Source organism: Cervus elaphus, chromosome 30, assembly GCF_910594005.1.
Source record: "Cervus elaphus chromosome 30, mCerEla1.1, whole genome shotgun sequence".
In the NCBI taxonomy this organism is placed as follows: domain Eukaryota; kingdom Metazoa; phylum Chordata; class Mammalia; order Artiodactyla; family Cervidae; genus Cervus; species Cervus elaphus.
Genome location: NC_057844.1, coordinates 48,019,380 through 48,036,718, shown reverse-complemented (window position 1 = coordinate 48,036,718; position 17,339 = coordinate 48,019,380). Strand labels below are relative to the sequence as shown.

General features: G+C 36.8%; 1 protein-coding gene across 6 annotated transcripts in view; it reads left to right on the top strand.

Moving 5' to 3' along the window:
- The window catches only part of KLF12 (Kruppel like factor 12), a 511,104-nt gene that overhangs the window by 322,119 nt on the left and 171,646 nt on the right, over nt 1-17,339 (top strand). Inside the window, exon 4 of one of the 6 annotated variants that reach the window (XM_043891649.1) lies at nt 5,839-5,867. The exons of the other annotated variants lie outside the window; for them this stretch is intronic. Within the exon in view, the coding sequence (XP_043747584.1) occupies nt 5,865-5,867 (3 nt within the window). The 5' untranslated portion in view covers nt 5,839-5,864. The remainder of the gene's footprint in view (nt 1-5,838; nt 5,868-17,339) is intronic. 6 annotated transcript variants of the gene reach the window in all.

Sequence of the window (17,339 nt, the reverse complement as noted above, 5' to 3'; positions counted from 1 at the left end):
ATTTAAAATTAGGCTAATGATAAAATGAGAGAAATTTCAGGCCACTTTTCAATAAAGCTCTCTTACGAAGCCTCTCTTAGTGTCTTACAAATGATTCTCTTGACTCATTTCATGTTTAGGCTTATCCTCCCTCTTATTTATTTTTAGAGGTTAAATCTACTACAGTGATTTCTCTATTTATTGAAGTTCTTACTTAATAGGAAAGCAGAGATGAGAGCAAAGCAGGTCAAATTGATCATTGATTAGGTTGTTTTAGCAGGCTATTATCAAATGGCTAAGACTAATAAAATCACTCATTTAGATCAGTTGCTGAATTCATTATAATGTTCCATGGTAAAATTAAGTGATTAGTTTTCACCTTTGATTTTAATGCCACTCAGCTTATATTTGTTATTACCCATGTGCACAAACACACAAACTTGATGTGAAGAAAGTCTTGCTTTAGGCCTAAAACTGTGAAAATGTAATAGGTGCAGTGGCCAATTCAGTGACCGAAGCAGATAACCAAGGGGGAAATGAGTCAGTGTGATAAAGAAAAGTGCATAATAGCACCAGCCTCATTCCACTCATTTATTCAGCAAATGTTTCAGTATTGGGGATGCAGCAGTGAAGGAAGTAAAAATCTCTGTTGTCATGCAGGTTCATTTGTTTCTTCTGGCTGGGATTATTATTTTTAAGCTGAGCTTTGAGCCCTCTACCCCTAAAAGCTTGACTCTGTTTTCCTGATTATTTCAAAATTTATCAGACAATAATACTTTTCTCTTTTCCTTATTCCATTGACTTCTTCCATACACACTTATGGGGATGTCTTAGTCAAATGAGATATCAAAACTTTATAAGACCAGGTAGAACCGTGATTGATCAGTGGCTCAGGGATCCACTTTGGCAGGCAGGCAGGCAGGTTCTTTACAAAAAGGGATTCTGGCCACAAGAACCAAATACTGTGCTAATCAAGAGTTCTGCAAGATCCAACAATGGCCGCATCTTCTTTGGTTCTCCTAAAGTTAATCCCCTTTCTTCTAATCAGGGAAGTGTGACCCCCATTGTTTTGGACAATGGTCCATGTTTCTGGCAGAGTCCAATCTCATCGTTTCTCCCTTCCCAGTTCTAGCATACCTACCTGTCTGCCTTACTCCTGTCCTCAGGTAAGGCATGGAGGAGTATTGGTCATCCATAAACCATCTGCAAACACTTGAGTTCAAAATGCTGAACAAATCTCATAGTTTTTCATTCCTGTTTTTGTCTTTATGTGTATATGTGCACGTGCTAAGCTGCTTTAGTCACGTCCACTCTTTGTGACTCTATGAACTCTAGCCTGCCAGGATTCTCTATTCATGGGATTCTCCAGGCAAGAATACTGGAGTGGTTTGTCACGCCTTCCTTCAGTGGGTCTTTCTGACCCCGGGATTGAACCAGCATCTCTTAGACTCCCGCATTGGCAAATAGGTTCTTTACCACACCAGCTCCACCTGGAGAGCCCTTTCATATTTATATATGTCATTATATTGAAAGGGATTTGAAGACCTAGATGAGAAATTTTGGCCACTAAATTAGTTTATACAGGCTTAAGGACTGTGGTGCTGACATAAGATGTGTAGATTAAGTTTTGAAATGTACTTGCAGTGTGAATGACCAGACATGAAATCCAGACCAAAAAAAGTCATTATTTACCACAGATAGGGCCTTGGGCTTCCCAGGTGGCTGGCTCTATGGTAAAGAATCGCCCTGCTAATGCAGGAGACGCAGGTTCAATCCTTGGGTCGTGAAGATCCCCTGGAGAAGGAAATGGCAATCCACTCCAGTATTCTTGCCTAAGAAATCCTATGGACAGAGGAGCTTCCGCGGGGTCACAAAAGAGTTGGACATGACTTAGTGACTAAAGAGTAACAGCAATAATAGGATGTGTTATAATTAGTTCTCTTTTTAAAAAATTTAGTTTTAATTGAAGGGTAATTGCTTTGCAATATTGTGTTGGTTTCTGCCATACGTCAACATGAATCAGCCACAGGAATACATATGCCCCCTCCCTCTTGAACTTCCCACCCCATCCCACCCCTCTAGGTTGTCACAGAGTCCCTGTTTAAGTTCCCTGAGTCATAGAGCAAGTTCCCACTGGATGTCTGTTTTACATACGGTAGTATATATGTTTCCATGCTATTTTCTCCATTCATCCATCTCACCCTCTCCTCCCCCTACCCCATGTTCATAAGTCTGTTCTCTGAGTCTCCACTGTGAAAGTGAAGTGAAAGTGAAAGTAGTGTTCAACTCTCTGGGACCCCATGGACTGTATAGTCCAAGGAATTCTCCAGGCCAGAATACTGGAGTGGGTAGCTGTTCCCGTCTCCAGGGGATCTTCCCAACCCAGGGATCGAACCCAGGTTTCCCACTTTGCAGGCGGATTCTTTACCAACTGAGCCACCAGGGAAGCCCAGGAATACTGGCGTGAGTACCCTATCCTTTCTCCAGCCAGTCTTCCTGACCTGGGAATCGAACTAGGGTATCCTGCATTGCAGGTGGATTCTTTACCAGCTGAGCCAGCGGGGAAGCCCTCCACTGCTGTCCTGCAAATAGGTTCAATTACTTCCTTTTTTATAGGGAGCAGGACCTAAGTATATAGTCTTCTACATTAGAGAAATAGTTTACCACGAGAATCAGAAGTTTCTCTGGGAAATCTTGCTTTGACTCAAGCCCTAATGTAATCCATTCCATCGATTTTTTCATTCCCTTTAAAAACTGAACCCTGTAAAAAATGTAAACTTCGACTCTACCGAATGAGGGATTTCGTTAAACTGATACAGTTAGCCTCTTCACACTGTTAGAGCAATGAAAAATATAGAATTGTTCTCTCTTTTATTCATTTGACAAATATTTTTTGAATGTAGTCCTACACTGAAAGGATCTCACAATATTCTAAGAAGGACACTTACATGGGCTGCTGCTGCTGCTGCTAAGTCGCGTCAGTCGTGTCCGACTCTCTGTGACCCCATAGACGGCAGCCCACCAGGCTTCCCCATCCCTGGGATTCTCCAGGCAAGAACACTGGAGTGGGTTGCCATCTCCTTCTCCAATGCATGAAAATGAAAAGTGAAAGTGAAGTCACTCAGTCGTGTCCGACTCTTAGCGACCCCATGCACTGCAGCCCACCAGGCTCCTCCGGATTTTCCAGGCAAGAGTACTGGAGTGGGTTGCCATTGCCTTCTGCGACATACATGGGCAGGTAATTTTAGTACAGCAAAGTAAGTGGAAAAAATGGATGGACAGGAAAAAAAAGCTGCTAATTGGACTAGACTGAGTGTCAGAGAAACTTCCTGGATGAGGGGACACACCTGAATTTCATTTTAGAGGTATCTAGAAGTTAGAAAAAGTAGAGGATAGAGAAAAAGTGTTTGGGAGAGAATTGTGTACTTCTCTTCAGAGGTAACTGAATGTGTGAAGGGTCCCAGAATTTTTGACAGTGTAAGAAAACTACGTGCAATTTGAGACAGAAGAGTGGAGGGATATGAGAGGTGGCTGTGGGACTGTCAAAGATTATCAAAGGTTATCATTTGTGCTGTATTAAAGAATCTAAAATTCATGTTTGATGCTGGGTAACTGCATTTTAACCCCCCTTATCCATATGCATATCTTTTTTTCCAACCACCTAGCTGTTATAAATAATAGTTATAAATCAGTTAGATTTTAACACAGTAATGCTCTTGGAATTGAGTGGAATTTTGAGCAGCTAGCAGTTTAACCTAGAGAATTAGATGTTTATGTAATTCACTGGAGAGAGGGAGTGGCTGAAGGTGGGTTTGCCTCTCTACCATTGTTTTCAGGACACACCATTCATAGCTGAAAAGTAGAGATAGGTAAGCCACCACTCTTGCCGTTACTCCTAAGACACAAACGGTTTTCAGACAAATAATTCAACCCTTCAGTGTTGAACATTGCTAGCAGCCACAGCTTCAGCTCACATCCAGCTTCCACTGCTTGCATAAGGGTACCTTCCTGGCAGAATCTAGAACCTTGTTCTTTAAGAAAGCTTATTGCTCTAGCCCCTGTGTTTCAGGGAGATGTAAGGAAACAGTAGTAATTGATGATAAGCAAAAACTAAACACTTCTAGTACAGTATTCTGTTTTATATTTGTTTATATAGTGCATAAAATGCTGAATATGGTTTTTCCCTAGTTCCCTAAAGAGTCTATCTTTAGGATGAAGGTGATACCAGAGAGGGTAAAAAAAGATTATCAACAAGGGAGTGAAAAATCTGGAGAAGACAGACTGGCTGGCATAGGGGGAAAAAGTACATTTGAAGGATAAAAGAGATGGCAGTATTTAGAGGGAAGTCCTCATTGTATTAATAGCTAATTTTGGATTATTGTCAGTGATCATCCCTTTACACTAATTTCTACTTTAACCTTCTGTTTTTTTCTACATAAATCCTCAGAGCTCTGAAGGCAAATGTTCTGGCATTATGCATTTCATGAAGCTGAATGATCATATAGGCCTGAGAACAAAGGATCACTTTAAGAATGTGTTTAAGACCACTAATCTACACACACACACACGCCCATACACATACACACTCTTAGCAGTTAGTTACCTCTGAGTGCATTTGAAAATATCTTTCCTCTGTACCAGAATAAAAAGCAAGCTGTGGATTCAAAATGGGGAACATTTGAAAAGTGAGGGCTATAGAATGGAACCAAATTTGTGTTGACATGTTCTTCACAATGTTTTTGTAAAACTGATATAATGTGTAAGTTGTCTAACTTATGTAAGTACAATATTATTAGACTGTATTGTTAGGGCCTCTGGTAAATCTATGACTTGTACAATTATTCATTTATTTTTTCTTGAAAGATGAAAAAGGAGGCATTGAGATGAAACTTATGATGCTCTAATTAGGTTGTGAATAAGAACAGAGAACCACTTGCTGATGGCAAAATGATCGCAAGCTGTGGAGAAAGGGAATTTTTTTTGAAGTTTGTAAACTTTAGAAAAGAAAGAGTAGTGGAGGGGTGAACTTAAGAAAGCTGAAATTTTTAAAGTGCTGCAAACAGAAAAAAAGTTATTTTGGTTCAGAATAAATGTTTAAGTATTTAAATAACAACTTCATTCTTTGGACAGTTCACATACAATGTTTTATGGATTAATGTTAACCAATAGTAAGGTCTGTTCTAAGGATTTGACTCCTTTTTTTTAAGTATGTGTCTTCTTTTAAATATAATGTATAGCATACACACAGAAAAGGGCACAAATTATATGTGGTGTTTGTTGAATTTTCAGTAAGTGAACACAGACATGCAACTACCACCTACATCAAAAAAGAGTAATTTACATGCCCTATTCATGTTTCATCACAGCCTTACACTACCTCAATAATAATGACTATGTTGGCTTCTAAAACTAGAGCTTAGTTGTGCCTGTTTTCACATTTTGTTAGGTTTTTGATCATAGGTATGCCATCCTCATAAAAAAACATTCAAAATATTTTCCTTTTTTTTTAATTCTAGAAGATTTTGCACATGATTTGGGTTATTATTTAACTATTTCATAATTTGTTTGAAATAATGAATTCATGAAGCAAAATCTGGGCCTAGAAAGGTTGTAAATCAGAAGACGGTTAAATCAGTTTCTGAAAGGGCATTTCAGATTTTCCATTTTTTCTTGCATCAGTTTTGATGAATTATACTTACTAAACAATTTCTCTATTTTATCAGAATTTTAAAATCTGTCAGCATAAATCTGTTCTGACATTCTCCATTCTCTTACTATGTCTTTAATGTCTGTAGGCTTATGTTTTTCTCAAACCTGATATTGGTAATGACTGCCTCTTCTCTATTATTTTTGCTCCAGGTTTATTGATTTATTGGTTTATTGCAATGGTAAGTTTTGAGAATAAATTTTGTTTATGTTCTCTGTTGTGCATTTGTTTTCTATTTAATTAATCACACTCATTATTTTTTTCCTATCCTTTAGGATAAACTTGCTTTTCTTTTTCTAACTTCTTTAGGTAAATGCTTAGATAATTGATTATAAACCATTTTTTCTTTATAATTATGTTTTAAGTACATAAGTTTTCTTCTGATCACAGCTTGTCTTTATCCCACAGGTTACCCATACCATATTTTTATTCTTATGTGACTCAAAATATTTTCTATTTTTTTGTTGTAAGTAATTTTTCAACCAATGGGATGACTTTAGGTATACTGCTTAATTTCTTAGTGTTTTACAATTTTCTAAGTATCTTTTGTAATTGATACCTAGCCTTATTCCACTATGGTCAGAGGAAATATGCTAAATAATTTTAACCTTTTGGAATTATTAAGACTACTTTACAGCTTACCCTATGTCAAATTTTGGAAAAACAGCTTCTCAAACAGAAATACATATAATTGTTCTCAATTTGTAACTACCCGAAAAATAGCCTTTAAAAACATAGAAATAAGGGACTAAAATGAGAAGTAGAAAGACCCATAAAAATAGTGTGAGATCTTAGCACACGTTTCTCAAAAGGTGACAAGTAAAGGAGACAAAAAAAAAAAGAAGAAGAAAGAAAAGGGGTATAGTCTATAGAAAACCAAGAAAAACAGTACAGTTAACAAACATACCTTAGTTGATCAACTTTGAAAAATGCACTTGATATATCCCCAGTTTTAACAGAACTTCCCAAGTACTCATGAACCTTTATTATCTTTAATAGCTTTTTCAGAGTGCATTTTTTACATACTAATGTCCACCATAGAGTAATACTTGTACTTATATCTAGACATAGTGAATATTTGGGGATATTTTTGCTCTATATGTCCATCTCCTTCTGTATATCCTGGATATGGATAGCCACATCCATTGAGCTTCCCCAGGGGCTCAGCTGGTAGAGAATCTGCCTGCAGTGCAAGAGAACTGGGTTCAGTTCCTGGGTTGGGAAGATCCCGTGCAGAAGGAATAGACTACCCACTCCAGTATTCTTGGGCTTCCCTGGTGGCTCAGCTGGGAAAGAGTCCCACTGCAATGAGGGAGACCTGGGTTCAATCCCTGGGTTGGAAAGATCCGCAGAAGGGAACAGCTACCCACTCCAGTATTCTTGCCTGGAGAATTCCATGCACTGTATAGTTCATGGGGTCACAAAGAGTTGGACACGACTGAGAGACTTTCATTTTCATCCATCTCCTTATGTGTGCTACATTTAAACCTCAATGAAGTACTATTGCTATTATTATTGATATATGGTCATTATTCAATTAGATTTACATGTATTTACCTTTTTCTTTTTCTCGATGCTCTTTTTTTGAGTATTTCCATGTTTTTATATGATTGTTTTCTGTGGGCCTGAGGAATTTTCTTTTGTATTTATTTTTGTATGGTTCTGCTGTCTAAAAATTCCCTGTTTTTATTGAGAATGCCTTTATTTTGCCTTGATTTTTGATAGAAAAATAGAGTTGCCAGTTGTTTTTTTTTTTTTCCATTCAGCAATTTAAAATAACTTTCATAGTTTTCTGACTTTCATCATTTTTGTTGAAAAGTAATTCTCTTGTCAAATATTGTCCTTCTTTCTTCAAGAATTTATAATTTGTGTGTGTGTGTGTGCGCGCACATGCATGCACATTAGATTCCAGTTTTGGAGTAAACTTTTCATCTCTTAAGTATGTTACTACTTTTTTTTTGAAAGTCTGTATTTGATAACTCCAAAAATTCTGAATCGCCAGTGCATTTTTATTGTGTATTTGTCTTCTTTTAGTTTTAAGAGGTGTGGAATACTCTCCTTCAATATTTTGTAGTATTTAAGGGACTATTAAACATGTGATTATGTCTCAAAAGAGAAGTAAAGTAGTTAGAATGATAGCATCTCTTGTTGTTTTCTTTCTTGGATCTTAGACCTTTAAATCTTAGTTACTTTAGCTGCTCAGTGTCTTAAAATTTCACTTTTTGAAGTGTAATGCATGTTCTTTTATTGTTCCTAGAAGTCTAGTTAGTCTTACACAAGCTGTTCTGCCTTTGCTGAAATGAAATTTAGCCCTTTTCCCACATTTTGTCTGTTATAAATTACCTTGGTTATTTTAGATTATTTTCTGTCTCATCACTTCATCACCATGAACCTCCTCATGAAAAAGTTTTGCATTTTAATACATAGTATGAAACAATGCTGAGAAATATATGCAATCCACTTTTGAGAGAATATGATCTATAGAGCTACTTCAGTATTACTTTTTTATCCTAATAAGATGCACAAAGTTATGTTTAAAATTCACCTGTCAAGTTGACCTCAACATTTGCTTTTATTTGTAGATTCTATTTTCCTATAATTATTTTTAATTATTTTATTTTTATAATGTGTTTTTCATCATATATTTTCTATGATGATTGTCCCTATACATATACTATACTTGGAAACTGAAGCTTTTAAAGCTGTTCATTCTTAATTATGTGCTTTCCTGGTAGCTCAATCAGTAAAGGATCTGCCTGCAATGCAGGAGACCCAAGGTTTGATCCCTGAGTTGGGAAGAACCCATGGTGAAGGAAATGGCAACCCACTCTAGTATTCTAGCCTGGGAAATCCCATGGATAAAGAAACTTGGAGGGCTACAGTCCATGGGGTTGCAAGAGAGTCAGACATGACAGTGACTAAACCACCACCATTTATATTGAATTGAAAACTATCGCTCTCTACCAGCCTATGCAGAGTTGTCAGCATTAAATCTTCATAATCCTTATTCTTATGGTCTTTCTTTATATAACCCTTTTATTGCACTTTTATCCCATCATTTCTCTGTGAACTTCTCATGTCAGGTATTCCAGAAAATTTAGCACAAGTTGAATGGTGAACTTTATGTTGATTAATCTTCCTGTTGAATAGAATTTTCAGTAAGTTCTGCCTTTCCACACTAATTTCTGAACTCCTTTTATCTTAAAATCCTTCTGGTTAGACTTATAGCCAGTAATGTGTTCCTTTACTCATAGTAAGTATATTCTGTGTCAGTAAGTGGTATAAATAAACCCTTTCCTTCGATCTTTTACAAATATCCATCAAAATGTTATCCTTACTGTTCATTTGGGGAGTTTGTAGTATGGTATGGTTTATGTGTATTTGTCGGAAGATAAAATGTAAATCAATGATTTCCCTTCAGACCCCAGCGCCTTTTCATATGGTATTGCTTATGTTCTATATCATCTACTGACTAGGGAAAGTATCAAAAAATGTAACAGCTCATTAAAACTCAAATCTAGTAATTTAATCCAGCTAACCAGTAAAGCATAGCTATGAAAGAAATCAGTTCATAATTGAAATAAAGGGGAAATGGATAATGCCACCTACATGTAACTTTTTATGAATCAGAATGTCTGCCATATTCTTTATAAAATTAAGGAATAATGATTCAAGTTTGAATTACAGTTTAGAGTTACATTTGCAAGAAATTATCCAGCACCAAGTTATTCAAACCAAGAGAAGGATATTTTCAGTCCTTAATTATCTTACCCTTTAACTCTGTGATACATAGCACAACTTTAATGAAAAAAATATAGAAATGATTTTTTGGTATCATTTAATCCAGTTTCATAATATCATTTAAAAGTTATGAAAACTTAACAGTTGAAAAACTCATTTACAATTAAAACCTGGACTAAACCAATGTGCGAATATTTATAGTTTTCATTTCTAACACTCAATGCAAATGCTCCTTTGCTTTACTGCAGAAATATTACTGTGAGAAGGCAGTTCCACTCCAAACCCTCTTGGCCATGTACTATTTGCCTTCCTAGAATCCTAAAAGTTTTGACATATGTATGTGGCCTCAAAAGTTTAAAACTTTTTAAGTCGTGCATTTCTAGTATATTCCAAGTGTTTTTGATAGTTAGATCTTAAATATGTCCAACTGTCTTCTGCAGAAAGATTATGAAGAAATTTTAACACTTGACCCTACAGTGTGCTAATATAGTATATTGAATAATCATGGCAGTGACATTTTATGGAAGCTTAACTGATAGAGACTATCAGGTATATAATAGTTATCTCTGATTTTAGCTCTAGAGTAAAATAGATCGAATAATAGCTATAACCAAAAAATATGAACACAACTTTAGTTGAGTACTTTGTGTCAGGCAGTGTACATTCAATAATGTCATCTTCCAAGTGCTCGGGGCTGGTGCACTGGGATGACCCAGAGGGATGGGATGGGGAGGGAGGCGGGAGGGGGGATGGGGATGGGGAACACATGTAAATCCATGGCTGATTCATGTCAATGTGTGGCAAAAACCACTACAATATTATAAAGTAATTAGCCTCCAAATAATACAAATAAATGAAAAAAAAATAATGTCATCTTCAGAACTCCTTTTAAATGTAGGTAAAAATATAAATACCATTTGTTAGTGAGGAAATGAAGTTTAGAAGATAAGCAACTTGCTTGTAGTCACATACCTGGGGCAGAGCTGGGGTATGAACCTAAGTCTATTAATGTTCATAGTCCATGACCTTTATTCCCCTGCTATGGTGTTAAAATATATCCTTTTTATTTAATCATATAAGACATTTAATATGAAATGCAGTTTCACAAAAAACTCTTGATTGTTTTCATGTCAATTATCTTCGGGAAGAAAATGCTAATAGCAAATCAACTTCCTTTTGTCATCTCGCGTGTATCTGGGATCCTCCCTTCTGCTGTCAGTTGGCTTGTGCTCAAGAAATACAAATGAATTTTAATATGAGCTTGAGAAAGAGAATATAATTATGGCAGTAAATCTGCTGGAATCATATAATGAATTTAAAACCCAACATAAATGCGTTTTGGATTATCTGTCATTTGGGATTACTTAGATAGCGATCCCTTATAAGACTGTAGATAATTGAACATTGGTTATTTTACTGCAGCTGAAAGTACTGATGGTAAGGAGAAAATGAACTATGTAAATATGAGTTTGCTTATTTGTTTAATAATGAATTTGAGATTTCATCACAGGCATTATTTAAAGCCAAAACACAGAGTAACTTTATCTCAGGGGAATTAAAGTTCTATTATTTCAATCAAAAAGGTGATTAATGTGCCTGATTCTTTTCTTTTACTTATTTATTCAGTAATACATAATTGAATAATGTGCAGTTGTTGTTTTCTTAGAGCCATTATGAGGAAACTAATGAAGGAAAAATAATTCTATTAATAATAGATGTTTGTGAAGTCCATGAGAGCTTTTACTTAACCTTTTTGCTCCCTTCTTCTTTATGAAACACAGTCATCTTTGAATTGCATGAAGTAAAAGGAGAATGTCCTTTGGCAGTGATTACAGTGACTTCAGTCTTTGCTGATCCCCTGGAGGCATATGGTATAGACTCAGGTGTGGAGATCAGTGTTTTATTGCAGTTGTGGTTTGTTGTCAGACACCATGCAAAACTGTGTCTTGACATTGCCACTTACCATTGAAGTACCACTGGCACTTTTTTTAATCTCTTTGAGTGTCTATTTTATATCTGTAAATTGTAACTAATAATAGTTCCCTATATTGGGATGTGAGGATTAAATGTATATATCACAATGAATATTCACGTCTGTAAGTATTGTTATCATTCAGTCGCTAAGTCATGTCCGACTCTTTGCGACCCCCCCCCCTGTTTATACATGGTGCAGGTGATTCAAGTTTGAAGTCTACACAGAGCTGGCAGTAGCCATCATTTTGTTGTTGTTGTTTAGTCTCTAAGTCAGCTCTGACTCTTGTGTGACCCCATGGATGACCCCTTGGCCCCTACCAAGCTCCTCTGTCCATGGGATTTCTTAGGTAAGAATACTGGAGTGGGTTGCCATTTTCTTCTCCAGAGGATCTTCCTGCCCCAGAAATCGAAACCTGCATCTCTTGCAGTGGCAGCTGGATTCTTTATTGCTGAGCTACCAGGACTTCCTAGCCATCTTTTGGGTGATACCAGAAGCCGCCCTGGAAAGACACATGCTTAATGAATGCAGCTTAAATCATCAACTGAACTTATTACTTAAACTCTTTGAGTCAACCCCAGCCCCACTTGACTTTTACAAAAAGCAAATATATCTGTATTCTTCCATTTATGCACCTAAGCACAAGTATGAGAGGTAAACAATAAGTACATGTAAAATCAAAGCCTATAAACACACATATACATATACACACATCCACATATGTAGATCATAAACTCCTCAAGTTAATTTTTGTGCATATTCTCATTGTATACATTACACACCCAGTGAGCGCATGTGCGCGCGCGCGCACGCACGCACACACGCACACACGCACACACACACACACACACACACACACACACACACACACCCTCCTTTAATTTTTACATGTACTGTATGGTAAAAGTCAGAGGAGTGTACACATGCCAACTGGCATTCATATTAATACAGAAACCATACCCACTTGCCCACAGAGATGAACATACTAATATTTTAACTGTATAGATTGATTTACATGATTAATGCATATGGAGAAAGTTGAGGAGGGAAAAATGAGAGGAAAACAAAGGAACCAATTTTTTCTTAAATATGCAAAATAGGACAGTAGAGGGTAAATGATGGAAGAAGAGCAATGGTAGCTTAGTACGTCATTTCTCAACCTCAGCCATGTTCAACTTAAGTCTTTGTTGCAGAAACTGGCCTATTACCCTTGCCCCTCAGTTGTGATGATCAGAAATGTCTTCAGACACTCACTCGGTGCTCTGTACCCTATGGGAAAAACTGCCTACAGTGAACTACTTCTTTAGTTGTAAAAAAGAATGTCAGATACATCGGTGAAATTGTTTGGTAGTGAGAGAAATTAATAAAATGGCAATCAGTCAATTTTTTAAATGAAGGAATGGACAGTTGGAAACTTGAAACACCAATTTTTATATGTTATAATTAAGTTAATAAGTATATTTACTGTTTGTTAAGTTTCCAAGATGGGGTAATTTTATAGATTTATTCAAGTTTAAAGTTAGTGAGGGCTTTAGAGAGCAAATGGGACTTGTACTAGGGACGCTGATACATGCTGGGTGATGAAAGAACTGTATAAAAGTGGTGTTTTGAATGGGCTCAGTGCCTGGTTAGAGAACAGACAGAAACCTCAGAGTGCTTTGGAAGCACAGAAGAGTGATGTCTCATCAGGACCGGTGGAATCTGGTAAAGGTCAGGTGATAACAGATAAGTGTGCAAAGGCATAATTAGAGTCATTTTTTATTAGAAATTAAAGGAAGAGAGTAACCTGGTTACATAAAATAGAACTTTAACTGGAACTCAGACAAGTACTCTTTTTTACAAAACCACGTTCCCTCTCACTTAGTTTTCCCTTTACTGAATTTCAGCTGCTTTTATTGGGGAACATACATCTTTGGTCAAACATAAAGCGTTTTTTTTTCTTTCATTTCTGAGTGTTTGGTTTACAAGAAAAGGAACAAAAGAAGTTACAATAGATGGTGAGCTGACTTTTTTCACTGGTATTTCTAATGTATTGGTTACAAATCTAATTAGATGTTTGTTTGTTTTTTTCATTTTATCCCCCCATCTTTCCTCATTTCTTTCAAACTTACATCACATACAGTGTGGCCAGAGCACCAAATACAGGATGGTGTTCCTAAGTTACAAATGATTTTTCCAGTTGTGATTATCAAGAATAGTGGAGGGGGTTGCCATTTCTTCTCCAGGGGATCTTCCTGACCCAGGAATTGAACCCCTGCCTCCTGCATTGTAGGCAGATTCTTTACTGTCTGAGCCTCCATGGAAGCCCAAAACTTAATATGGAAACAAATAGGAAATAAACATGAAATAGACATTGTAATAACTGCCTCATGCCGTTAAATTTGTTGTGTGTTGGATATATTGGGAAAGTGAGCTGGTGCCTACCATACAGCTTCTAGGCAGTGCTCATTTTTATATGTTTTTATATTTGCCAAATATTAATTTCACATGAACTGCAGGAAAAAAATTTCTCAAAGACGTAAGTCCTCACTGACTTTGCCTTCTCAAGGCTCCCTAGGACAGCATGGAAGGTAAATTCAGTCTTAGGAGTCACTCTCAGGTTTAGATCACAGATCCACATTGCATTGTTCTTTCAACTTCTGGGAGGATGTGTTTTTTAATAAAACTGGAGAAAAATTTTACCAGGTAGCATGTAGTAAATTTTAAGTATATTTAGTTTTTCTGCATTTAAAAAAAAGCAATCATTAATATTGCTTTTACAATTAATTAGTATTGAATTAACTATTTTATGATCTCAGGATCAAATAATACTTATTTGAATGTTTACTTGTCAATTTAAAGAGCACAATTTTGTTTTCTCAAATTCCTTTTTAATGCTTTCCATTCTTTATAGCACAAGGTCGAAACATTCCCCATTGTTTATACATTTCATGTTTTCCGAATGTAGTTCACAAAAAAGTGATAAGTCTCTCTTTAAATCTCTGGGTTGGGTAACAATTGCTTCTATAGTGGCAAAGGAGAAAATCCTTTTGTAGTATCCTCAGAATTTTGACAGTGCTGTACTGATTATGTAGTGGTGATCACTAAATATTGATTGAGTGAAAGCTTTTCATCAAAAACATACAAAACTTTGTAGTATCCAAACATTGATATATAATTGTTGACATTAGTTTCTCAAGGTTGAAAATGTTTTCCAGATAAACTATGATGTAGCAGCTTGGGATTTCCAGAATAATTCATAGTTTTAACCCACTTGGGTTACTGCAAATGCAGACTTTTATTAATAGTTACCAGTTATATTTAACTCTTTTCTTAGTTTTATTGCAGGTTATATAGGTGGCTATGGGGCTTCCCTGATAGCTCAGTTGGTGAAGAATCCTCCTGCAATACAGGAGACCCTGGTTTGATTCCTGGGTCGGGAAGATCCGCTGGAGAAGGGATAGGCTACCCACTCCAGTATTCTCGGGTTTCCCTGGTGACTCAGCTGGGCAAGAATCCACCTGCAATGCGGGAGACCTGGCTTTGATCCCTGGCTTGGGAAGATCCCCTGGAGAAGGGAAAGGCTACCCTACCCATTCTGGCCTAGAGAATTCCATGGGCTGTATAGTCCGTGGGGTCACAAAGAGCTGGACATGACTGAGCGACTTTCACTTTCACTTTCATATAGGTTGATGGGCTTCCCTGGTGGCTCAGTGGTAAAGATTCCACCTGCCAACACAGGAGATTTGGGTTTGTTTCCTGGGATGAGAAGATTCCCTGGAGAAGGAAATGGCAACCGACTCCAGTATTCTTGCCTGGAGCATCCCATGGACAGAGGGAGGCTGTAGACTACAGTCCATGGAGTTGCAGAGTTAGGTGCACCTCAGCGTGGTTGATTCACACTCTTGTGTTGGTTTCAGGTGTATAGCATAGTGGTTCAGTTATAAGCATGTTCATTCCTTCTCAGATTCTTTCCCCATATAGATTATTCCGCAGTATTGAGTAGAGTTCCTTGTGCTATGCAGTAGATCCTTGCGGGTAATCCGTTTATATATATACTGTATGTACGTTAATCCCAAGCTCCATATTTATCCCTCCTTCCACATTTCCCCTTTGGTAACCATAAGTTTATTTTTTTTTGAAATCTGTGAGCCTGTCTCTGTTTTGTAAATAAGTTCATTTATATCAGTCTTTAAAATGTTATTACTTGTTTTAAGGTATTTAACGACTCTTGAGACTTCACTCACTAGCATTCCTGAAAGTGTGTATCTGACACTTACACTGTTGTCCTGCAACAGAATAGAATGTCCCTTTACTACGTCCTTGTCAGCATTACTAGTATCATTTAAAAAAATCTGTGTTTCTTTTAATGCTCTGTCCCAGCCAGGAGGAGTGCCGAGCTTAGATTTCCCCAGTCTCTGTCAATCACACCTGGTTAGCAGGAGTCTCCTCCGCTGGCAACTTCTCTTTTGTGTCAGATCAGTCTTCCTCTGTTCTGTCTTCCTGTTCTGCCTTCATCTTCCCTGAAGCTCTAGTCTGCCCCTTCTCCTCTTTTGCTCAGATGCTCATTTGATGGATGAAATCAACAGGGGCTTGACGTGTATAGTTAATTCTCCACGTAGACATATTAATTATGTACGCCTCTGTGTGCCTCGTGGCAGTCACAGCTTAATGAGGGACTGCTTCAGAAAACCTTTGGACAGTCTCACCCTTTCATAGCCTTAGAAAGACCTGCGTGCATCTATATTCCATTTACCAGGAAGCCAAAATATGAAGCTAGAAAAGTTAGTTTGCATGAGTGCATTTTGCTGATTTGTAGGGGGAGCACTTAAACACTATTGCTTTTCTGCTTCTGCCACTTTCCTGTTGTTGCTCCCTCTGACCTCAGGGGTGGGTGGAAAAAAATGGATTTCTCTCAGCTTTGCCATTAGTCTTCTTTGGCTTGTCTGTGGCTCTCTTTAAAGGCATTTTCTGTAAGCAGGGAAGCATGTCTGGCTTCTCTTAACTACTTGCTTGCTTTAAATAGCCAAAAAATAAAACCTACATTTTGCAAATATAGCACGCTTTACATAAAAAGTGTGTTACTGCTCTTTAGGTTTGTAATGTGTTATGGTTTGCAGTTGTATCATTGGGTGTCTCTGCTTCTCTGAGGTCATTTACCAGTCTGAAATTTGATGTTTTCCAGTACTATGAAATAGCCTTACAGAAATAACTCTTGTGGTGAATGTTTTGTGAAATCAAAAGCAAGGTCCATCTGGTAGCAGACAAGATTAATCTGTTTGAGAATGGTAAACATTTTGCATATTTTAAAATATGTAACTAGCACAGAACATTTGCCTCAGGCACTTGAATAAGTCTGTGGTTTAGGGTGAAGATTCAAATGAACTTTTTATTCCTAAAAGTCTATAAGATATGCTTTCTTGTCTTGTATGGTAAAACTTCAGTGTCTTAAATCAGTCACTGAATAATAATACTCTTTTAAAAACAAAAGAACAAAAAAAAAAAACCGTGATATAGTAAAGATAAGCCTATAAGAGTTAACCCTTTTTTAAAACATTGCAAGTATTATAGTAATTTTGGTTTATTAATTTTACAAAGAATTGTAAATAAAATAATAGATAAAATTGAATCTTACATTGAATTCAAATTAATTTTAAATAAGTAGTGGGCTTTACTTTTTTGGTAGAGATTCATTACTTTCAGAATAATTTGGCAGAGTGTACTTAAGAATTCCATATACTCACCCCACTCTATCACAGTTTCCTTTATATAGAGGCTTGCATTAGCGTAATGTATTTGTTGGATGTAATGATTTAATGAACCTGTATTGATTCATTATTAGGTATAGTCCATGGTTTACATTAAGGTTAATTCTTTGTGTTGTACACTTCTGTGGGTTTTGATAAATGCATAGTGACATGTAATCACCATTGCAGTAACATACAGAAGAGTTTCATTGCC